The 25,480-nt window shown below is 39.3% G+C and overlaps 1 protein-coding gene across 1 annotated transcript; it reads right to left on the reverse strand.

Moving 5' to 3' along the window:
- Window positions 1-888: 888 nt before the first annotated feature.
- LOC124266084 lies at window positions 889-20,970 on the reverse strand. Its single transcript, XM_046700905.1, has 11 exons — window positions 20,949-20,970; window positions 14,553-15,056; window positions 11,920-12,029; window positions 11,127-11,394; window positions 10,005-10,154; window positions 9,122-9,182; window positions 6,780-6,826; window positions 4,251-4,341; window positions 3,095-3,256; window positions 1,985-2,068; window positions 889-1,298 (listed from the first exon to the last, which is right to left on the reverse strand). The coding sequence occupies exons 1-9, from the start codon at window positions 20,968-20,970 to the stop codon at window positions 3,142-3,144; spliced, it is 1,368 nt and encodes a 455-aa protein (XP_046556861.1). The 3' UTR covers window positions 889-1,298; window positions 1,985-2,068; window positions 3,095-3,141.
- Window positions 20,971-25,480: the final 4,510 nt, after the last annotated feature.

Genomic DNA, 25,480 nt, shown 5'->3' on the forward strand with positions numbered 1-25,480 from the left:
TAAACGTATAAATAGAAATATTATATCGCCATCGTGTCTGTCGTATACAGCCATTCTGCATAGTGCGTACATATACGTTAGGCAGTAGCGTTATAATGGACGTGTATCAAAACGCTGCTTTGACCAATCGCTGACTTCGTTACATCAATTGTTATGTGACGTAATGTGCAAAGAGCGCGTTGCCGAAAAGGGGTTTACATTTAAACGTATTACGTATCATGCGTCAGATACGGGATATTAATATTCTTGACTTGTTCACAATCAACCAAAATAGGATATTGTCCGATTTACAGATTTTAACCCCTTTTAAAAGTTTCTATTCCTGACTCTATAAACAGATGTTTCACATTGATGGTTAGACTTGTCTAAATGACAAGATATTATTATTAGTCAGTCAGGATATGTTTGTTTCTGGATATACAGCGCTAACAGCTTGATCACTATGAGAGGAACATCTGGAAGCATTTACACATCTGAGTAAAAATATATGTGTGAATATGTATTGATTACGTCAGTGATTGTCATTTCTTAATGCTCCTTCTAAAAACTGTACACGTTTTGTTTCACAACCGGACAAATTGAGAGACCATCGTTCAAGAGTTATCCCCCTTCCACTGATGCCTGTTCACTGTGAACATTAAAAAGCGTTATCGTTAATGAGACAGGTTGCATATGAGGCGCGTTAAGGGTGCAGAGTGGTTTTGTGTTGGTAGAGTCACAGGGGCTTGTAACGCTAAAAACTGATATCAAGGTATATACTGTCACTGACGGGGTCTTAGTACTATATAAAAGGCCTTTTATATACTAGTAGTTATAAGAGGCTAAAAACTGCCATCAAGATATATATACTGTCACCGACGGGGTGTTAGATCTATATAAAAGGCCTTTTATATAGTACTAAGACCCCGTCAGTGACAGTATATACCTTGATATCAGTTTTTAGCGTTACAAGCCCCTGTGGGTATGAGTACTATTAATGATAGATTCAGTCATTGGCTTTTGAAGAGATGATTTAAAGGCGCTGTGATCTACACTGACAGAAAAACTAAAACGGTTTCATAGTCTTCTGGGAGGGAGATTACTCCTACTTACCAGATTGTCTCTCGTTCAGTAAGAAAGTGAATTTAAGCAGAGACCATATAATCTATTATAAGGTCTCTGATTTAAGATTGTTTGGGTTTGCGGTCAAGACAGTAGCATCTTTCATTCAAACTGCAAACTGAATTGGGTAGAGTGGTCAGCACCTAATGTCTTGAGGCTGGACGGATGTTTAATGTTGAGCTACTGTAGGCCTGGTTCTGAAATAGAAATATTTTGTTTAATAAACGAGAACTAAGCATGAAGGAAGTTTAATGATTAAACAGCTTAACTGTTAGTTTGGAATCTCCCTCGTGAAGATCTAGGTTAGAACTGGTCTTAAGCGATCGATGCTTGTGACTAACGGGATAACGTGCTTGGATGGGATGGAGGGAATAGTTGATTGTGTGAGTGAGTTTTCCAGAGATGGGGTGATAGACAAGGATCGCTAGAGTGAGGACGGGGGACTTTGCTGGTGTTGGAGGGACTGAACTAGTGCCTTGGATGTGAGGGTGAAAGAAGAAGAGGAAAAGGTATTGGTTGAGTGAGTTAATGGCTGAGTGAATGATTCAGTGAAGAAGGTGGCCTAGCAGTAGATTTCGTTGAGGGGAAGACTGACTGACTGAGTTTAGTTTTACGCCGCTTTTAGCAATATTCCAGCAATATCACGGCGGGGGGACACCAGAAATGGGCTTAACACATTGTGCCCATGTGGGGAATCGAACCCGGGTCTTCGGCGTGACGAGCCAACGCTTTAACCACTAGGCTACCCCACCGCCCGTTGAGGGGAAGAGTGAGTGACAGAAGAAAGTAGTGAGATGAGGTCGAGTTATTGAGGGATTGTGTGAGTGAGACAGACGAAGGAGACAGTGGTCAAGTCCAGTGAAGTATTCAGTTGTTTATTTACCCCGTATGCAGGGTAGAACCTTTTCTTGGCGTCGTGTGACCGCGGCAGGGGCAGCGTCTCGGCATGAACATAGTCATCCATCATCTGAAACAACAACAACACCATCAGCAGCAGGAAAATACAGGGCGAGGAGAACGTGAGACCAAAACCATAGAGCGATCAAGCTTGATATGTACGTGCCGAACTGACAGTGAGTGAATATAGTTTTAGGCCGCCCCCCACCTTTACTGTCTGTAATGCTCGGATTATGCTCCATCCCCAAATGATGCAAGTCTAGATTGTCTGAAACTCCCATTTTACTGTGGCACCTTTTCAATTTAAATGTAGATGCTTCTTTCAAAATTATACACTGTCGTGACAAAAAATGCACTTAAAATGTAGATTTGACAAAAGTACGAACGCCATGAAAACGTTTTTATGTTGAAAAACAGTCGCCACCTAAAAAACACTGCACAACACAATTATCAAATAACAATTATCGAATAACGATTTCTTCTTTTTGCCTTTTTCAGCCATCATGAAACATGCGTACATGCATTTTCCCCCAGCATTATAGATTTTACAGTGTAAAGCGTATAGTTGAAAGGCTAACTATTAGTATGACTCATTGGCTGTCTTTAAGAACTGTTTGATTGACATTTTAGAAGTTGATGAAGTTGATGAATAATAAGAAAGGAATGATACTTTGTGGATAACAACTTCTATATAATATTATGATGCCCCCCTTATAGATTCTTATACCGTTGTCAAGCAGGAGTCGAAGCGTTGCATCATAATATAATACAGAGTGAGTGAGTGAGTGAGCCGCACTCAGCAATATTCCAGCTATACCGCGGTCTGTAAATAATCGAGTCTGGACCAGACAATCCAGTAATCAACAGCATGCGCATCAATCTACGCATTTGGGAACCGATGACATGTGTCAACCAAGTCAGCGAGCCTGACCACCCGATTCAGTTAGTCGCCTCTTAGACAAGCATGGGTTACTGAAGATCAATTCTAACCCGGATCTTCACAGGAAATATAATAAAGAACTTGTTATCCATAAAGTGTCATACCTTTCTTCTTTAAGAAGGTATACATATACGGTGATTACTAAGACACACTTACATATTCATCCACGTATCGTATAGGCTCTGACACATAGCTCCATCTTCTCATGTCCCTGGGGGTAGTTCATATGGGCGTGTCCCGTCCATCCACACACGGGGCAGTTTAACCACACTGGTGTCCAAACTTCCAACTCCAACAGTGCTGGACCGGCTGGATTTTCTAGAACATAATATGTAAGTTGTGGATACACTCGTGACTTTGTCAGCAAATAATTGGGTCGACATTTGTAATGCTGAATGAAAGCTACAAAATCCTTCCATTAGCATAAGAGGTGAGGTGAGGTGAGGTGAAATTGGGTTTAACGTCGTGCTTGAGAATATTTCGCTCATATGACGACGTGCATGCGTGTGTATGTGTATGTGCGGCTGCTTGTACTAGCCCAGACTTAAGCTTTTTTATAGTGCTAGACCACTGAGATACCACGCCGCAGTGAAGCATGAATACCCCACTCAGACACATTATACTGACTCCGAGCCGACCAGTCCTTGTTGTACCCATTAATGCCGAACTCCAGACAGGGACCAACAAGTACCATATTTTAACGTCTTTTGGTATGACGCGGTCGGGGATCGAACCCGCGACCTTCCGCTCTCCGGGCTGACGCTCTAACCACTACACCACGGAGGCGGTCTCTATTAGCATAAGAAGTCATTATCATTCTATCCCGACATAAATCATGACCATGTGTAGTGTGTACACGAATCAGTATCAAATAGTGATTATACTGGGTAGCATGAGACTATCCTGCCCTTCCGGACACACAGACACATGCAAAGGTAAGTCAATTGTTCACTTAAAAAGCTACAAGGATCCTGCCCTCTACCATTAAACATATTAGCTAAACTAAGGCCTTGAATACTGTAACCCTGATCAAACGATGTTTGAGCAAGAATCGGATGACATTCTAAATTTGCGTAGAAAGAGGATGCTCGACTGTTTCTGGAATAAGTGAAATGTAGACCCCAAAGACAGGAGGTTTATTTTATTTATTTATGTATTTATGTATGTATGTATGTATGTATGTATGTATGTATGTATGTATGTATGTATGTATGTATGTATGTATGTATGTATGTATGTATGTATGTATGTATGTATGTATGTATTTATTTATTTATTTATTAATAAAAAACGCTGTTTGCCCCAGTCTTACCTGTTTTTGACAGCACAGATGCAGACGAGACACAGGAGGACGGTCAGGACCAATAACCCCCCGAGAACACTACAGCAGATGATGAGCAGGTCTGGAGCAAACATAAACATCCGGTTATTTCAAGGATGGTAATGATTTATGTCGTGGGGTCGACATTTGTCTTTCTGCAAGTTGTCAAATTAACATGCCATCCGATAAACAAACCATTCACACCCACACTGAGCAGACGGATCGACAGGTTTTAACTTTTTTAAATGAAAGTTTAGACTGCGAAATTATGCCTGACCTAAGCAGTGATTGACACTATGTCAGCAGAATTGTCATAACAATCTGCAAAGAAACAATAGAAAGATATTTTTTTAGGAAAGTGCGTTTTGTAAATTAGATTATGTTTTTAAACAACCTTTAGGCTCTAAATTCTCAAACGGACGAAATGTCACTATACATCATAGCTGGAAAATGTAACTGTGAAACTCACAGTTTAAAAAAGTTTAACATACTTCAAAATGTTCACACAAGCACAGACCCTCGCACCATATAACAGAAGCAAAGGCTACAAGACGCTCACACAATACAAGATGCACACACATGAAAAAATACACACTTCAATATGTTCACACGAAACAGGATGATTAAGCTTACCCACCCACAAATGCTTTCCTACCATAAGATGTTCACACACTGTTTACAAACCATGTGCACGCACAGCTCGATGTTCACACAAAACAAACTATTCACACACCCAAAACAAAACCGTTTTCACACACCACAAAATGTGCACTAACTATACACACACACTGCAAGAATATGCACACATACAAAACTACAGAAGATGCTAACACACTCTACACTGATAGATACACACACTACAGAAGATGCTCACACACTCTACAAGATAAACACACTACAGAAGATGCGCACACACTACAAGATACACTACAGATACACACACAACAGAAGGTGCTCACACACTCTACAAGATACACACACACTACAGAAGGTGTTCACACACACTGTACAAGATACACACACAACAGAAGGTGCTCACACACTGTACAAGATACACACACACTACAGAAGATGCTCACACACTGTACAAGATACACACACACTACAGAAGGTGCTCACACACTCTACAAGATACACACACTACAGAAGATGCTCACACACTCTACAAGATACACACACTACAGAAGGTGCTCACACACTCTACAAGATACACACACTACAGAAGGTGCTCACACACTCTACAAGATACACACATACAACAGAAGGTGTTCACACACTCTACAAGATACACACACTACAGAAGGTGCTCACACTGTACTCACACTCTACAAGATACACAAAGATACACACACTACAGAAGATGCTGCTCACACACTCTACAAGATACACACACTACAGAAGATGCTCACACACTCAAGATACAATATGCACACACACTGTACATACACACACTAGAAGGTGTTCACACACTGTACAAGATACACACACACTACAGAAGGTGCTCACACACAAGATGTACAAAACACTGTACAAGATACACACACTACAGAAGGTGCTCACACACACTGTACAAGATACACACACTACAGAAGGTGCTCACACACTCTACAATATGCACACATACAACAGAAGGTGCTCACACACTCTACAAGATACACACACTACAGAAGGTGCTCACACACTCTACAATATGCACACATACAGAAGGTGTGCTCACACACTCTACAAGATACACACACTACAGAAGGTGCTCACACACTCTACAAGATACACACACTACAGAAGATGCTCACACACTCTACAAGATACACACACTACAGAAGATGCTCACACACTTGCTCACACACTCTACAAGATACACACACTACAGAAGGTGCTCACACACTCTACAAGATACACACACTACAGAAGGTGCTCACACACTCTACAAGATGCACACATACAACAGAAGGTGCTCACACACTCTACAAGATACACACACTACAGAAGATGCTCACACACTCAACAAGATACACACACTACAGAAGATGCTCACACACTCTACAATATGCACACATACAACAGAAGGTGTTCACACACTCTACAAGATACACACACTACAGAAGGTGCTCACACACTCTACAAGATACACACACTACAGAAGGTGCTCACACACTGTACAAGATACACACACTACAGAAGATGCTCACACACTCTACAATATGCACACACATACAGAAGATGCTCACACACTGTACAAGATACACACACTACAGAAGGTGCTCACACACTCTACAAGATACACACACTACAGAAAATGCTCACACACTATACGAGATGTTCACACACCGCAAGATGTTCACAAACTATTACCTACAAGCGTAGTTTTCTCACATTTCGTTTACAATGATAAAATACCCATTTCCTAACTATGCTGATAAAGTATATTAGGTACTTCATGAACTAAAATACGAAAACAATGCGCTGTAAACTTTTTGTACAAAAGATAGATTGTCACAAGCAGCGTCCGCGAATTTGTACCTTTTCCATTGATTTCACAGTTGCTTCCGATGAACCATTTCGGGCACCTTGCGGCCACCTTGAAAGAATACAAGGACAAGGTAATACAAGGCATTTCTCAGTACAAATCTTTGTTAGAGGTAACTTTAGTATAAACATGTTGATATACAAGTATGACATACAAGTATGTCTCATGTTGTCCCTCGTTCATGTAATTTTCGGGGTAGATTAGCTCCCCGGTCCCAACTAACCAGTTGGCAGGATGACGTCATTTGACAGTGACATCATTGTAGCTGATGATGTCGCAATGTTCGGCCTAGCTTTTTGATGCAGTTTCATGTAGCGAGATCTCATGGGAGATGGCACTCAAGAAACATTTCATGATAAGACATAAATGTTCAAATGTTAATTGGTTTTACCTTTCAGCGTTATAAGTTTTATGAAAACGAGGGGTTAGGTATAAACTAGTTAAGGACCGTTTATAACTATAAATAAACAGGTATCTCTCACACGATCTAATGCATGAGTAGCGGTTATTGAGTAAAAACCCAATATTGGCTTACAAACTCTAGGACAGTACAACCAGAAATTATTGAGAATATAAAGATTGTAATTTTTTTCTTTCACTCATTACTCACGTATTAAATGTGAATATTAGCAGAACATAACTCCAGATTCAAAGACAGGGGAACAGTTAGTATTTTGTTACGTCACCATGGGCAGCAATGCAGGCTTCAATGCGGCGGGGCATACTACTGATCAAATAAGTTAGAAAGTCGTGGTCCATGCTGTCCCAATATCGGACCCCTTCGTCTTTCATTTCAGCAATATTTGTCAGATTTTTCTTATTGACACTCTCCTTCATAAGTCCCCAAACATTTTCTATTGGATTTAGGTCAGGGCTATAGCTTGGCCAATCTAATAATGTCATATTTTAGGTCCGAAACCAGCCCTGGGAATGCTTTGAACGATGTTTTGGGTCGTTGTCCTGCTGGAAAATCCAAAGATTTCCATAGAACACGTGAGCAGATGGAAGTAAATGTCCCTCGAGAATATCTGTGTACCGCTCACTGTTCATATTCCCTTCAAATACACAAAAGGGCGTTGCCCCTAACACAGATATGCCACCCCACACGTTATATTTCGGACTGTACTTTGGGCGCTGATACAAAGGTTTTTCACTTTGTTTTGTCCAGAATTTCAGTGTATTAGGATACAGCCACACAGAACTTTCATCTGAGAAAATCACATTGTCCAAGTTAAAAGTTGTATGCTGTAGGAACCAGTTCAACCTTCGCTCCTTTTGTTCAGGTTTCATGATCGGTGATGGAATTCCTCGACTTTTCTGCCAACCCATTGCATGCAGCTCAGTTCTAATTGTCTCCTTACAGACAGCCACAGCTCCTCTATCAATCATATCCAGCCTTAAGTTTTCTAAACTCTTTCGTTTGTTTTTTAGAAACAAGAATACCAAGCCGCCTCTTGTCACCGACAGTCAATTTTCTGGGCCTACCTGCGCCTCCCTGGTGCTCAATGCCATATCCATTTGCAATATTTTTCAAAACACGGGATGCCTGTTCTACTTGAAATCACTTTAGCTGATCTGATGTCCTTGTTATAATACTCTAAAATCAACTTCCTCTTCTCTAAATCATCCATACTGAGGATCACTGAAAATGTCGTCTGCTAGCAAGTAAAAAATGGGGGTAACTCTTCACAAACTAATGAAAAAGGATTAACGGGGTTGTCTCTCTTGAATGAAACCAAGCACTTGATAGCTGGTCAAGGTTGTTATACTAGAAATCCAATTAAACATATTCCTAAAATTCTCAATAATTTCTGGTCATACTATACATGCACATATATAGCTAGAACAAGATAACTCCCCTAATCTCAACCCTACAGATTAGAACCTGAGCAGCCTCACAATCAAACATATTCAAAAATAGCTTGAAAAGATTTGACTTTGATAAAGGATCTGGACCCAATTTCTCGAAACAAACTTAAGTCTGAGTTTTGTCTTAAGTTAGAATTTTTACTCAAATTTTAGAAAACGCAGGAAAGTGCATTTCCCAGAATAAACTGAAATCGATATTAAACTCAAACATAGTAGACAATTTGAGTTTGGTGGATAGATTACTGAAGTTGTTTGGGCCTTTTTATTTTAAAAAATGCAGTTGAGTTAATGTCAAACTCAGTTTGAAATTTGAGTAAAAACTTGAAGTTTGTTTGGAGAAATCTGGGCCAGATTGTTGATTGAAAGTCTCAAACCCTGTACTGCTGCAGAACCTGATCTGTGGTATTAGTTATATGAACAGAGTGGTATTAGTGTGGGTATGGTGTGTACAGGCGGGTTTCCTTACCGGCATTCAGTCTTTCCGTTAGTAGTGTCACAGGTACCGTTATTGCGACAGGGACATTTGACTGAAACATAATCCAGAAGACATTGTCACTGTATTGTGATGATGATGTTTTCCAGGTGTATATGTCTTTAGTTTATCTTTTCCCGACACTTCTTCCATGTAAATATCAAACGCCAACGCATGAGAATAATCAAATTCGATCATCTGCTGTAAGCAACATATGTTATATTGTTTTATTACACTTTCTCAGTAAAGTACAGATTTTAGTACTTTTGTTGGTTGAGTCCCATCCGGGATTCGAACCCACATCCTCAGAGTCAGGCACTTAATCGCCAGCACACAAAGTCAGCCGCCTAACGTCCACCCACTGCGGCTTCCACTGACTTTGTCTGACTTTGTGTGCTGGCGATTAGGTGCCTGACTCTGAGGATGTGGGTTCGAATCCCGGATGAGACTCAACCAACAAAAGTACTAGAATCTGTACTTTACTGAGAAAGTGTTATCCCTAATATAACATATGTTACATTTGACCACTTTCTAAATGGCATTGTGTATTCATGTCGTAACCAACTCCACGAGTAAAGGCAAAATAGTGGCATCAGGCATTGTTTTAAAGACTGGAGTAAGTCTTCTTCTTCTGGTAGCACCCATTGGTAATTAATCACTTCTATCCGTATTTCTAAATTGAATGAAATTACATTTATCTTAAGCTGCTTACATTACTATCGTCCTCTACTATAATTTTGATGAAAAACTGATAGCTTTACTGATAGCTGAGTATATGTCTTCACATCGACGTTGTATTCTTACATCATAATACATTCAGTTGGTTGAAATTTTGTCTCAGTTTTAAGCTAAAATGATCGTACAGAAACTAACATACCAGCACACCGTTCGCCGGGACTACGTAGCTTGTCGGGGGAGACGTCGACAAACCCGTCGTCGCAACTACAAGTGAAGGATCTCATCTTATGGGTACACCTAGCATTCACGTCACAGTAGTTGTGGGCCTGTTCTACACAGTGGTTGGTTTCTGAAAACAACACCGAAAGTTTATACTTTGATAACGGTTGGCGTGTCTCGCCGGAACACTACGGAAATAGACGGAAACCTCACCCTCCGTTGTTGGTTCGTTCCCCGGCCGCGTCACATCAAAAGACATTAAAAGATGGTAATTGTTGTTACTCTGCCTGGCGTTTGGTATTAAAGAGACACATGTAAAACAAGGATTTGTCGGCTCGGTCTACACGTCGCTATATAAGTGCTTGTATAAATCGGGCGGTGGGGTTGCCTAGTGGTTAAAGCGTTGGCTTGTCACGCCGAAGACCCGGGTTCGATTCCCCCCATGGGCACAATGGTGTCCCCCGCCGTGATATTGCTGGAATATTGCTAAAAGCGGCGTAAAACTAAACTCAGTCAGTCAGTTGTATAAATCGGCGAACGATTATCTCGGTTATCCACCGAAACAGATTCAATTGGATGTAAAGAGGAATATACCGGTGAAAATTACATGAATGGATCGATGAAGATTAGTGACGACACAAGGTGCTCGATAAAAGGGTAAGCATGCCTTGCTATACCAGTAGTACCCGACACTGACACAGTTTGCCAAAAAGGGTAAGTGTTTATGTCCCACACCCATTCATCTGGGCATAAATCCTGAAGGTGTAAATTGAATTCCAATCGTGAACAAGGCGATCAGTTTTAGGGGATCTATATATGTTACAGTCAATGTGTAAAAGTTTGTAAATTGCCGGATTCACACATATAGTTCAACTCAATGGTGTAAAGCAACACCTCATATCTATATGCAAGGAACCGTACAAGTGAAGGTTCAAAAGCGATTCCGATGTTTTGTTGGGATTGTTATGACATATTTCAGTGTTCAAGAAGTCAATAAAGTGCTTATTTCAAGTTCAATATTTGTTTTGTATTTGTAAATCACACTCTTTTTCAAAACGTTAACTAATGACAACTGATCATATATTGGTACAGTAATGCTTACCGGTGAATGGTTTCAAATACCAAGCAATGCTGCCATTGGTTCCAAGGATCAAGTCTGTGCCCCTAAGCTTGACCAGTCCTTCATTATCATCCCTATGGGCTGTGCTGGTCAAGCCTTGATAGTACTGACGCTGTAGGTAGTCACGGCCGCCGGAGTTCACTTTGTCCACTGCAATCTCAAAGGTAACCAGAAGCTTCTCTGCAGCAATGTTGGTAACTTTGATGCGCAAAATGCCGGAAACATCTTGACTTTTAAAAGCTCGTAGCAACTGAAAGACGAAACAAATACGGGATATATATAATTACGAAACTTTATGTGAAACAAAATTCAAGAAAATCGAAAAATTATAAACTCAATGAAAATGTTTGACCTGGAAAATACAATAGCTTGTCATTTACTTCGCGGAATACATAAAGTTTGTAGTATTGCTGTTCATCAGAGACGATGTTTATGGCGAGGGTTATGATCAAAGTCAGAGCAAATTCCCAGGATTAACATAGCAGATTTGCATTAAGTGTTTAAGTAACCATTAAAGGCCATATTTGATACATCACAAAGAACCTATACAGCTCGCTACCTTACTGAACAGAACCCACATATCTGAAGTTTGTATCAATAGAATTAAGGAACATCTGATAATACGGATATGTGATAGTATTGTGCACAAAAATATATATTAACAGCTTAACACACCAAGGACGAAGGATAAGGATAAATGGTCACTATTTATGAATATGATTCTAAATGATTATAATTTAAGAACATGACACGACGTAAAAAATGGTTTTCTTACAACTTGCTGCAGTTGTGTTGTCAGTCGTATATATGCGTCGCTAGATTTATCTGCAAAATCTTCCGTGTAATCGTTGGCTAACTCAATTTCACCAGTGAAGAACTGTGCAGCTGAAACAAAGAATTATCCGCCATACAACACTGGGTGTAAAATGTATCTCTGTCATATTCCTTGCATTGTTGTAGGAAAGAGTTTGCTTGTTGAGTGAGTGAGTGAGTTGGGTTTATATCAGCTTTCAACAGTATTCCAGTTACATCACCACAAATCGCTCATAAATAATTACATTGGTTACATTGACAGTAGTGTGTTATTTGATGTTGAATGAAAGTGAGTGAGTGAGTGAGTATTGTTTAACGCCGCTTTAAGCAATATTCCAGCAATATCACGGTGGGGGACACCCGAAATGAACTTCACACATTGTACCCAGTTGAATTCAAGAAAATGTATATGGAAAAATAGACCTGAAAATGTGTAAATGTGAAAAGCATGTTCACGTTAATCCTGTTTTCCTTGTAATTTGTGTGATCTGCGCAATGTTCATTTAGCCAGTGATCTTGGGCTTGACGGAAGCCTATTCTCGAGGGTTCGAATCTCAGGTTCGCCCTGGTTTCGATCCCAGGTTTGTCAGCTCGTGGGTTTCACCAAAGTAGTAAACATCTAATATCTATATTACTCCGAGTTTTCCTACAACACCAAGCTGACACGCCGACTCGTCCTGATTATCTTGTTTATTTCACCAAAGTGATAGCGTGTAAATCCTGCATCAGTTTGATATTCTTCACTGAAATAATGTTCAGAGTGGCGTTGATACAAACTCAATCACTTACGTATGTCTGTTAGTTTACGTACCTGTCAAAGTGTGAATAAACGCTTTGAAAAAATATTTAATATAAAAGGAAAACATTGTGTACATATTCCAATGGCGACACAGCTATTCCCCGTACCACCTGTGTTCAATATAGGGCAAATGTAAGGCCATCAATACAGCTGCTGAGGGCATTGCTCAACAACCCAGCGATCTCTTCGTTCTCAGCGGAATAAATAGTGTAAGCATATAGTTTGCTTTCATGCACATCTTGTGTTCTTCTCAATAATAGCGATTGAAATTATTGCCATCACCATATGATCGAATAGCATTGATACCGAGTGAGCGTAACCGGTCTCACAGTTAGCACGCATCAAAAACACATGCAAAGGCGCGTAAATGTTTCATGTAAAGAACACACGAGAAGATATGGTAGAAGTCAAATAGGGAATTGCATCCCACATACATTTTATTATTGATGCCTCGATTTTGGAAATATTCTCCACATGTCAATGTTACAATTGTTTCGAAAGCTTTACCGAGGCTTAACTTATGAGAAAACGCCCTATGGTGCTCTTGGAAATACAAGTTGGGAGAGTCACAGCAAATGTTCTCGTATGTTGACACAGTATAGGAAATTTGCCCGTCATAAAGGGAAGGTTGACTATTGGAAAGTTGAAGTCATCCCTCTGTCCTGTGGATAGTCATTGTAACTCTGAATCATTATGCATACATCTATGACTGACTGACTGAGTTTGGTTTTACGCCGCTTTTAGCAATATTCCAGCAACATCACGGCGGGGGACACCAGAAATGGGCTTCACGCATTGTGCCCATGTGGGGATTCGAACCCGGGTCTTCGGCGTGTCGAGCCAACGCTTTAACCATTAGGTTACCCCACCGCCCCACATCTATATGTGAAACAGAGGAAACAGAGGATGAGTTTCTCATTGGTATCTTACATTTCCAGTTCAGCTGGGCTTGAGCCACTGGGATTTTGTTCGACGCGATTCTTATATTCAAGCATAGCATATGTTCCTACCTATTTAGAAACATGTCAAGAAAGTCTATTTCTACAGGGCACCAGATAATTTTTCAACATGAGGAGTACGTACTCCTTATTTGTTCAATATAGGAGTACTGGAAAACCTCAAGTGTACATTTAGAGTACTGAATGGAAATAAATGGAGAATCAGTAATGTTGTGTTTCGCTTCATATATCCACCACAACATTGCTTTTTGTGTAAACAGGTCAATGAACAATAGAACAATACTTTTTTGTCAGATAAATACGTCTGTAAATGATTCTCAGACCATACACCATTGCTGTGGTGCGTATCTGCTGCGTATATTTTTTATCCGTACATACGCCGATACGGCCCTTATCTGGAGCCCTGTTTGTATCAAGGTGTTTTATTAGAATAAAAGAATAGTTTTGTTCTGTAGTGTCGCATCATTGTCATGTGCTCTCTGTTATTATAAATTTTCTATTTTTGTCTAAACTCACTAGCCAAATTCAAACTCGATGTTACTTTGTGTGCATTTCAGACAAAGTGGCATAAAGCTAAACTCGACTCATATACGCGTGGTAATATACATTTGTGCATGTATTTCTACTTTGTAATGACGCTTGAGTGAGTGATTGAGTGAGTATGGCTTTACGCCGCTTTTAGCAATACTCCAGCAATATCACGGCGGGGGACACCAGAAATGGGCTTCACACATTGCACTCAAGTGGGGAATCGAACCCGGGCCTTCGACGTGACGAGCGAACGCTTTAACCACTAGGCTACCCCACCGCCCCCCACGCTCGAACAATTAAACTTACCTATACATTTGTCTGTTATGACGTCTTTAAGGTATCCTCTAAGGCATCCGCATGTCCCCATTTGAGTACATCGTTCATAATTAATGACGTCACATCCTTTGTGGGTCCTTTGATTACATGTAGGCTGAGAGCTATTTGTAGGGCTAACAGCCAGTGGCGTTGAACTGGTACCTTCCGAAGCCACTGAGCGTTCGAGGTTCGCACTCTGCATGTCGGACGTGATATCACGTACATTAAAGGGAGATAACTCAACGTCCGTACCATCCGGGTCATTTTGGTCGCCATCATTTTGGACAATGGTCGCTGCTGGTTTGTTAACATCTTGTGCCAGGTCACTCAGTGCTCTCATTGATGTGATGCTGTCAGTTTTTCCATCTTCAGGTTTGGAAGCTATCTCGGAGGGTTTCGTTGATCCAAGCGTCGTCAAGAAACCCTTTGACGTAACTTCCCGGGGCCCGCTGTCAGAAATATTCTTATCTGGCTCTGTCTGTTGTGCACTATATCCTGAATAACACAGAACAAATATTCAAATTAGTTATTTTTTGAGCTTACATTTATATTCAAATGTCGGAAAACAAATTTGAAGCTATTTAAATAGAACCACCTCATCTTGGTGTAACTTATCCAGATCCGAACAGTCACGTGTAAAAATTGAAATCAGTAATGAAACACACTACAGTCAGATCCTATTTGCACCTATGTTATGTCACATTCTGATTCCAAACTACCATGCAAGTAGAACAATTCCACGTGGATAGTAACTTACGAATCAAAACTCATTTTTGAAAACGTGTTTTTTTAACAACCTGATTCATTCATGAATCGTCATCGGAAACACACTCAAATGACCACAACGTTCGTCACTTACTTTCAACACATTATCAATGTGGCTTATTTGCCCACATCTGTACGTTTTTCGATAGATGCTTGTCACATTAGTTGATGGATTGTTTTCTGAATGACCTCCAGTAACATAAGAACAGCATGCATAGGAAAGTTCGCGTTCAAATACCATCCAAGACAATTACTATTTTTTCATCTTAATTCCTCGCACCATCCATTGTCAGCGGTGAATTTTTAAATACCTTTGAAAAAGTCCAGCCTCAATAATCCCTTAATAATCAGAAAATGAAAGATGCGAAATTCGAAATGTCAAACCGCCAGAGCTAGGCACAAAATGTCACTGTGCTACCTAAAGGAAATGCAGAAACTGGCTGTCTGCCAACCGCCGAGACTGCAAGAAGACGCGCAATGCACGGAAAAGGCTTTGAACCTCGTTCAACCTTTCATGCAAATTAAACAACGCGAAAGAATCTGCTCTGACTGTATGTAAATATTGGAAGGGTCACCTTGTCTGACCTTGAAACGAGAACTTATTTGCCCTAATAAACTAATATTTGCATGTTTAAATGTTTTTTCAGTACTCAAATGAAATCAGCTGGCGTGTGTGCAGCATGGTGAAAATGCGCTGATTTTCCTAAATCAGATCGGGAACACCTGGTGTGATTTTCCAGTCATATACTTTTCACAGCTACATTCCCTTGAACACATGAATTCGTTACTGAGATAGTCAAGACTGACAGGGGCGTAGCTACCATAATACAAAAAAGCCCGGGCTTACACACGATTGTTGCTAAATAGGCTGGGCAAGCCCTCAAAACTATCTAAATATGAAGCTTTGTAACCTATCGGGCTTACACGAAAAAATTAGCTTGCTACGCGCCTGACTGAGTATGTTTTGCATTGACGTTCTATATTGGTTTCGTCTGCATTAAATTTTTTTGTCAAAGGCTGCCATCCTTTTCCCCTCTGTGTTCCAAAAAATAATAATTTAAAAAACACCCCATTGTTTCTTAAATGTTTTTCTTTGCATATAGGTAGCAGAAGTTCTGCACATAAATACTCCAGACGTAGATTTTCGCCTCTATTTTGCTTTTCACCCCTTTTGGGCGGTGGGGTAGCCCAGTGGGGTCGTCACGTTTAAGGCCCTGGTTCGATTCCCCACATGGGTACAATGTGTGAAGCCTATTTCTGGTGTCCCCCGCCGTGATATGGCTGGAATATTGCTAAAAGCGGCGTAAATTCCAAAATGAGTGAGTGAGTGAGTGTGATCAATGCACTTCGTTTTCTCTGCGAGCAGGTTTCTACATGGTATATAAACTTGACCAAAAATTTCACAAATGTGGAAATGTGTATGTAGGTGGGTATATAGTTGTGCATGTCAGTGAATTAACAACAGGGTACGACTATGACGTAAAAGAAGGGTATAAAGATGAGTGAGTGAGTTGGAATTTACGCCGCTTTTAGCAATATTCCAGCAATATCACGGCGGGGGACACCAGAAATGGGGTTTACACATGTACCCATGCGGGGAATCGAACCCGGACCTTCAGAGTGACCAGCGAACGCTTTAACCACTAGGCTACCCCACCGTCCCCTCCACACCGAAGAACGAGGTAGGCTCACGATACTGAGACCTAACCGTTGGGCTTGTTAATGACATGTTGCCATTGACTACGGGAATGTCTATCAAATGAACGTTGAAACACACGTGACAAACTACCTCACTCAACCTTTCATACAAATAAAAGCGACAAAACCCTTTCATATTCATAAAATAAATTCTCTGCCAACAAAGAGTACAATTGTGACCATATCATGAACATGCGACCACGAACATCAATCAAATAGTGATGGAGGTGCAAATAAGTGAGCGTAACCTTTCCCAACCAATAGCATCCAGGTCCAAAAGCAAAACAATTCACCTAAAACAATTCAAAATAGGGAACTGCGCCCAAATGTTTGTCCCTGATGCTTTAAGACAGGAAATGTCACATGTTCATCATAAAACATTCTGTGAAGGTAGAAATGAGTAGAAATAATGTCGTTTCCGCTAACACGGTGTTGACATTACGATACTGGTTTTGAACAGCGAACAAGTTATTTTCGCCGGTTTGGTACATGCGGTACAACACCTGCAGCTTATTTCAATAGCCTGACATTTCATCAGAATGTTAGTATACGTCCTTCATCACTTTAACACAACCACTGTTGACAGACTGCATGGCCTTTGCGGTGATTGTGTCAATCACAGAGGAGTGTATTTGACAGATATGTCAATAAACATTTACACGCTATCTTTGAATGTGAATGTATATCATTATGAATAAATAATCCCGTACTCTGCATCCATACATTTGTAACAACATGATTGCTGTTTAGAACTATTCTAATTTTCGAAATATATAACTTATTCATTTTTTCACGATGTTGTATGAACATATTTCAGGGCAAAATTGGAGGTTTCACTTTGTGAAATTCACCAAATTTAAACATTAACATTATTTCAGTTTAATGAAAATTAAAATTTTCATATTATAAAATCTGCCAATACATAATGTGTACTTAGTTTTTCATAAACGACTATCAGCATTTTTGTCGATTCAGGTATATTTGTTGTTCAATCACAATCCTTTACACAAATTGTTCGCTGTCAAATTATCGTTAGGTCACCCAGATCTGCTTTCGTTGAAATTCAGTTAATCCCCCTTCCCACAACATTCTGAATGACACAGACCGCATGAGTAATGTTCATATTTAGCATGACAGCTGCAGACAGTGTTGGGAAAGCATTAAAAATTAGGTGTCTTAAAATAGTTAGGGACATCGTGACCGCCTACATAAGTTCGCATGTGCCAAGTCAGTGACACTTACAGACACTCAGATGATCTCGGTAAATGTTAACACACGAACGTTTAGAAAATATACTCAAATAGGAATACCCGTGTTACAAATAGGAATACCCGTGTTAGTATTGTTTCTGGGTATTTTTTCTGTAAACTATTAGGTAATGTAGATTTTGGTTTCTAATCAAACAATAAAGTAATATGTTTGCAACTTACTGTCAAAAAACGCCGAATAATTTTCTTCAGAAATTGTAAATAAATGCGCTCGTACTGATACGTAAAAAATTGAACATTAACAGAAATGAACCACTTGTCACCTTCGGAAAACACACACACACACGCGCACGCACGCACGCACGCACACACACACACACGCACACTTTTAGGGCTAGTGAACACATTTTGAAAAATTGTTTCCCATCATTTTGTTAAAAGGTTTAATTGCTTTATTTATAATCGTATTGAAATTTTATATAATAGTTATACACTATTCGGTGAAATGAAAATGCGATTTTTTGAATACATGTACTGTCTTATTGATAGGGGAACACAGAGTAGTTATCCAAACCATTATAATCAGGTAGCCTTAAGAAAAGGAAAGGGCTTTAAGACATTGTTGGAATCGAACCTGGACCATTGGTACAATCGACTGCACATGCTACGCTCGAATGGTTATAGGAATTGGGATTTCGTTATATTTCGGTTTCATAGTCGGAATTAAGCATCACGTTGTTGTCCATGTTTCAGGGTTCATGTTAAACACATCTAGGTTGAAACTTCAGTTTCTTCAAAAACTGCGATATACAGCTTGTGGTCAGGTCAGCCAACATGGTGACCGCAACATGGCTGCGGACATGGCGGCGTTTACGGTTGTAATGACATGCAGACTTTCACGTGACATTTTGCAAGTTCAGACAGACCCTCTGTTATTTGATGTTAGTCGAAAAATGCATGGGTCTAACGAGAGATGTGGTAGGTGACAAAACGGTGTTTGGCATTTAACCAGAGTGCCTTGAAATGCATGGCTACGATAGTTTCGGTATACACTAGAGGAAAAAAATACATGCCATGTAAACATGTATCTGTAACTGAAAAGCAACAGCAGACGCTGACACGTCAGCTTTATGATACAAATGTTTAAAGAAGGGACAAGTCACCACAGGACGCATTGTGGTTGTTTTTGTTAAAATAACCCCAAAACACCATGTGCACTTTCTTTTGTACTTCAGTATATTTACCTTGCCCTTCTAACCGTAGACTAAAATTGTTAGGACATTTAAAAATTATATGTGTTTAAAACTAAATGTCAAAAATAACCTGTGTATCATTGAAGTTGAGGTGTCGTCTAAAGACTTATGTATTTCTACAATATCTCTCCACAAGTGGATTGTCTGGTTCAACACAGACGCTCGCACGCAAACAACCACTGGCACAAACATACACTGACACAAACAACCACTGACACAAACAACCACTGACACAAACATACACTGACACGCACAGTCTTTCTCTCCCTCTCTCTTTATCTTTCTGTCTCTCCTCTTTCTCTCTCTACATTTCTCTCTCTGTCTGTCTCTCTCACACACTCAAACACACGTGCATGCATGTCGCTATATGAGTGAGACAATCTTGAACGCGACGTTAAACCTAATGTCACCTCCCCATTAATTGTTCACTGAATGGTGGGTATTCCATCCAGTCCGCGTGTTTGGCGCTTCTTTGTTGAGTTGGTAATGGCATGCTTTGAAAGCGGCTTGTCCCCACTCTCTGTTGACAAGAATGTGCCCCTTTCTTTTCCTCATTACAGTGTCGTGTTTAATTGCTGGTGCACTGAGTTCAACCAAAGGTTAAACTAAATAATTATAATCGCTTGAAACGAAACGAAGTGGTAATCGTGTACATGACTGTCACGAGCAGCAGGTAACGCTACGCATGATGGCGTCTTTGTGCCGACTCCCTCCACTGGTAGAGTGTTTGGGGCCCAATATCGTACTATGTGGTTAAAAGGGTCTCACTTCTCATAATCTCCTGCTAACTCATTATAATGTAAATTGTTAAAATGCAGAAATTATCGAAATCAAAATTATTCATTTTGCTAAGGCATTCATAATTATGATTTTATGCATGTTCTTTCATTTCTGTAAAGGTGTAACTATTTCAGATGACATAAGCAAAACTCGCAATTACGACAAAGGGATATATGCGGCTCATAATTTACACATATGATTATTATTTCTTTATTCCCATTTCTAACGTATTTTGCTAATATCAAGCTCATACGCGATCAATACATCGCTGTTATGCTGAAAATGTAGCTACATTAAAAATTACATGTACAAATTGATGAAGAAGATGAGTCTCATTTTATAATAAACTATGATTTTAGTCACATCGGCTGTACTTCAGCCTCCATTATGTGACCATCTTCGATCACGTCACATTGAGAAATACAATCATAATAATAATTCGGTATATAATAATCTGATACAGAACGTCAGTACAAAAGAATACCTAGTCTTGACTATCCTCAGAGACATATTCCCTTTGGTGTAAAGGGAAAAATAGCTGTAAAATCATCATTGTAAATCAGTGATGACACCAAGTGTCCTGTCCATTATTTAAGTTATATCAAAGGATTCAAGTGGAAATCATTACAGTTCAAAATATGTTCATGAAGCATTGCAGCTAAGAAACACAACTTAATACATACTATGGACGTCCGTCTTCGCCATTCGTATAAAATGTCTAATAATGACATCCTTCTATAGAAGTGGTTACACTGTAAGCGGTATCTACATGCACACATTACGACAACGTGTGGGTATATAGATTGCATCTTCATCACAGTGCAGAGAAACTAAGTAATTTACATGGCTTTAAATATCTTAACCAACATACAGATTATCGCGAGTGTAAATACACCTGCAGTTTTAATCCATGGAGATCTTGTATAATGTTACGAACATGTATTTAATCTTTCATTTTAGAGTGGTCTGAACACATAGGCCTCAAACCAATATTTTCAATATTTCCAAGAATGGGAAAATAAGACAATAATGAAATGATAAATATGTTTTTAGAATCTTTTAAGACTTACTTTTTGAAGAGGTAATGTCCCTTAATATAGTTGCAGCTTAGTAAAGAACACCATAGTTTGATGTATGTAAACTAAATAACGAAGGTCACTGTAAAAAACACTCATGTACAAGATTCCGGAAAACAGTGGGAAAAGCATACTTGTAATACAGCGGTCAGCCGAGGAAATTGTCCTTCCTGTTGTAATCGGAAGACGGGGAAATTCCACGGACGTCCGAAAGCTACCTGTCCGGTTGTTCGTAAGAAATTGTAAGCCACTAACAGAGCTTCAAACCCGATTCCAGCTCACGTTCTTAAAGCATTCCGATTTCGTATCAGCTCTTTAACGCCGTCTTTTTGTAGAACCCGAATCCGAGTTGACCAAATCTGTGTCAATATTGAATCCGTGGTTCGTTTGTAGACTCCCAGGAAACTGTTTGGACAATACCGGGCTAGCAGATAACATTACGTAAGAGGTTTGTTTTCGGCGCCGTAAAAAACATGGTGCACAATTGAAAAGTAGAAGTTGCGTGTTCTCACTACTTTTGATATTGGCATGCAGACAGCAGTCCCGAGGTCATGATCAACTCATCGTTTGCCCAAAAAATGAACTTCAACAATGACCCATTTTAAACAAGTGCCTCTAGTTTTACTCAAAGGTTTCCTCTGTTGAATAAAACAGACAAAAGGCTGTCCTGTCCTATTGACTCATGTGACCTTACACATCTTTTCCAAATTCAACTGGTTTGTCTTACACACGATTTCATACGAAAGCAGGTGTTTTAATTTACAGTCTAAACATTTTATCACAAGAACGTGATAAGACGATCCTTCATCCGTGTTTTCTCAGTCATTTTGAGGCTGCGTTCAGATATTCAGATGTTTTGATTTTATATAAAAAGATTTATAATACTATTCAGAAATGTTTACGGTGTAAACTTTGAACTAAACCGTGAAAATCAACCATTTTATCTTCGTCGCTGCCGTCTTATGCATATATGACAATAAAGAGGTTAATCTGACCGTCTGACGTATAAGGATAGAGAAGATTAATTTCAACCTTACTTAAAAATACGTCTGACGATTACGAAAATACAGAGATTTATTTGAACCGTATATAAAGATGCGTCAGGCGTTTGTGAAAATAAAGAGATGATTTTGAAATAATTGCTGTCTCGCGGTTTAATAAAATGCTTGATTTGAATATTCAAGCGTTAAAGGTCTTTGAAGTTTACTCGTAGTTATTTTTCACACGCATATAATTACATAATTATTAAGAGAGGCTTGCTGCACCAGGTGGCAAATATGACATGCGTCTTGACACTTACATCGAAGTTACATAGAATATTACATTATTGCATTATGTTAAGCAAGAAATCTAATCTCTTGACTGAACACGCACAGGTTCAAGAACATCTGCATCGGTGCACACAGGTGTTCAGAGGCTGACAAACAAATATTTCATCATTCACATTGCTAGTACATACGTAATCAAAATAAACAAGGATGTTATGGCAGTGTTTGACATATTCCTGACTATCTGTACGTGTCTGCCACACAAGCGAGAAGCGCTCAGAGCTTCCAATGTTTAGAAACCAGCATATACAATTCACTTAAAAACATGATTAGCTAACAAAGCCATTTACCATCCCTTTAATGTCACTTCCATAATTTGCCATGCTGTTTATTTGAAAATCTATATTAATCTGCTTACTGTCTCATATGTTTACGTCAAGCATTAAACCTCAAATGTGCGATGGTGACACATTATATTTTCTAAATGAATGCAAACGTTTTACATAAGTTGTCTGCTTCAATGCTTTTAATTTCTTCATCAATTCTGTACCATATTTCCCAAGTCTTACACTATATGTAAGTGCAACATGCCTCAGTGGCATGACAAGGCAGTATAATAGCTATTTCAGACAGCAAAGTTCAACGAGAATAACTACAGTCTATATGGACACATATCTGTTTAGTTGAACATGTTCTAAACGGGATTAAATGGGATATAGAAGTCCTCTCTTCTCACACCAGTAAGAAGTATATAACGTCAAGGTAGGGAATCACCAGTCTCGATTATCTGCAGTAAAGGATCAAAGTCAGATTAGCAGACACTTACATATAACTCTCTACAGCGTATAGATTTCTACTTATTGGAATCGGTTCAATAGGAATGTACTCACTTTCATGCTTCGTTGATGGTATTCCTAGTTTCATAATTTAGAAGGTTCCACAATTGTTTCTTTGTGTCAGATAAACATACTAATTGTAACCAGACAGTGGAACACTTTTGTATTTGCATTGAGTTTTGTATTAATAGCTAATAATGTATTACTCTACGCGTATTCAAATTGTTCCTAATTAACTTTAGGATTGTTTATGTATTAACGATGGGATACCCGACAAATGTCAATTAAAAGAAACAGTAAATAATAACACATTCGATATAGTGAATATTTACATATATTATGATATCTCCTAGTTAATAACATTTCGACAAGAACGTATATGCCTTAGATGTTTGATTGTCATTTTAGAAGATGCTTTTTGATGAACATAGAGATTTTTCTGGGTTTCACCTTCTATTTATTGTTTGGTACAACGTTTCAGGGCTTGTTCTGGTCTCATCATCAGGTAGAACAGTTGATGAAGATGAAACCCAGAAAAGTCTTTATGTTCAACGTATATGCCTATTAATAGTATAAAGATCCTTCGGTGTCTCCATCCTAACACACGATGCAAGAATATATCTAGTGGTTCTAATCACGTTAGCACCAATTGTTGTATATATATATGGTAGGATGAAACTTCATCTCGTTAGCATCAAGTGTTGTATATATACGTTAGGATGAAGCTTCATCTCGTTAGCACCAAGTGTTGTATATATATACGTTAGGATGAAGCTTCATCTCGTTAGCACCAAGTGTTGTATGTGATGTATCTCGTTATACATATGTTAGCATCAAGTGTCGTATGTTAGGATGAAGCTTCATCGTATATATACGTTAGTTTAGGATGATGCTTCATCTCATTAGCACCAAGTGTTGTATATATACGTTAGGATGAAGCTTCATCTCGTTAGCACCAAGTGTTGTATATATACGTTAGGATGAAGCTTCATCTCGTTAGCACCAAGTGTTGTATATATACGTTAGGATGAAGCTTCATCTCGTTAGCACCAAGTGTTGTATATATACGTTAGGATGAAGCTTCATCTCGTTAGCACCAAGTGTTGTATATATACGTTAGGATGAAGCTTCATCTCGTTAGCACCAAGTGTTGTATATATACGTTAGGATGAAGCTTCATCTCGTTAGCTCCAAGTGTTGTATATATACGTTAGGATGAAGCTTCATCTCGTTAGCTCCAAGTGTTGTATATATACGTTAGGATGAAGCTTCATCTCGTTAGCACCAAGTGTTGTATATATACGTTAGGATTAAGCTTCATCTCGTGCACGTGTATATACAAGGATTAAGTGCACAGGTTCGTTTATACTACATAATGATGTTGACAGATTGAAATAGTGTCCTTTAACTGGTGTGTGCAAGCCCATCGTTTCATTATCCCTAAACACATAATGGCATGTGGAGCGGATGAGTTCGAGTTAACTAACGCAGGTATGTCATGCTGTGGAACGAATTTGACTCGTTCCTATACAGTCACAATGGTTACTTGTCCAGCTGTATATCTGTGTAGATTCATTTAAATCTAGATGTCTTTATTGTATTATGGCACACATCCACGCCAACACACACACACACACACAAACACACACACACACACACACACACACACACATGCATGCATATATAACACAAACACCTACCAAGTTATTAGAACACAATGAAAATATACTGACAAAAATCTGTGTCCTCATCCACCAAAACTCCTTGCTAAAGGCAGAGCTGTACTGACACCTTGAATGTTGTAACCTTGATCGAACTTCTGATTCAAGAGTTGTACGACGCAGCTTGAAATCGTCGTGAAAAGAGCATAACATCTTGATGAAAATAATGAAAACGAACGTATTATCAACTTCAACTCGAAATCCGAGAAAATGTGTGTTTTGGTTTAAGACTCCAATCGTGAAGGCACATTGTTGTATCTGTTATCTACCCTTTATACTCAGAACAACCGTCTTGATTTATGTGGTCCGTTTTA

Source organism: Haliotis rubra, unplaced genomic scaffold (assembly GCF_003918875.1).
Source record: "Haliotis rubra isolate DU_JTF1 unplaced genomic scaffold, ASM391887v1 Scf10, whole genome shotgun sequence".
In the NCBI taxonomy this organism is placed as follows: domain Eukaryota; kingdom Metazoa; phylum Mollusca; class Gastropoda; order Lepetellida; family Haliotidae; genus Haliotis; species Haliotis rubra.

Bases quoted from the DNA above. Each gene is read 5' to 3' on its own strand.
- LOC124266084 (XM_046700905.1), bottom strand. From the start codon at position 20,970: ATGGCGAAGACGGACGTCCATA. The intron at 11,395-11,919 runs GTAAGAAAACCA...TTCGTCTTTCAG, and splicing joins CAACACAACTGCAGCAAGTT to TTGCTACGAGCTTTTAAAAG. The intron at 3,257-4,250 runs GTAAGACTGGGG...ATTATGTTCTAG, and splicing joins ATCTGTGCTGTCAAAAACAG to AAAATCCAGCCGGTCCAGCA.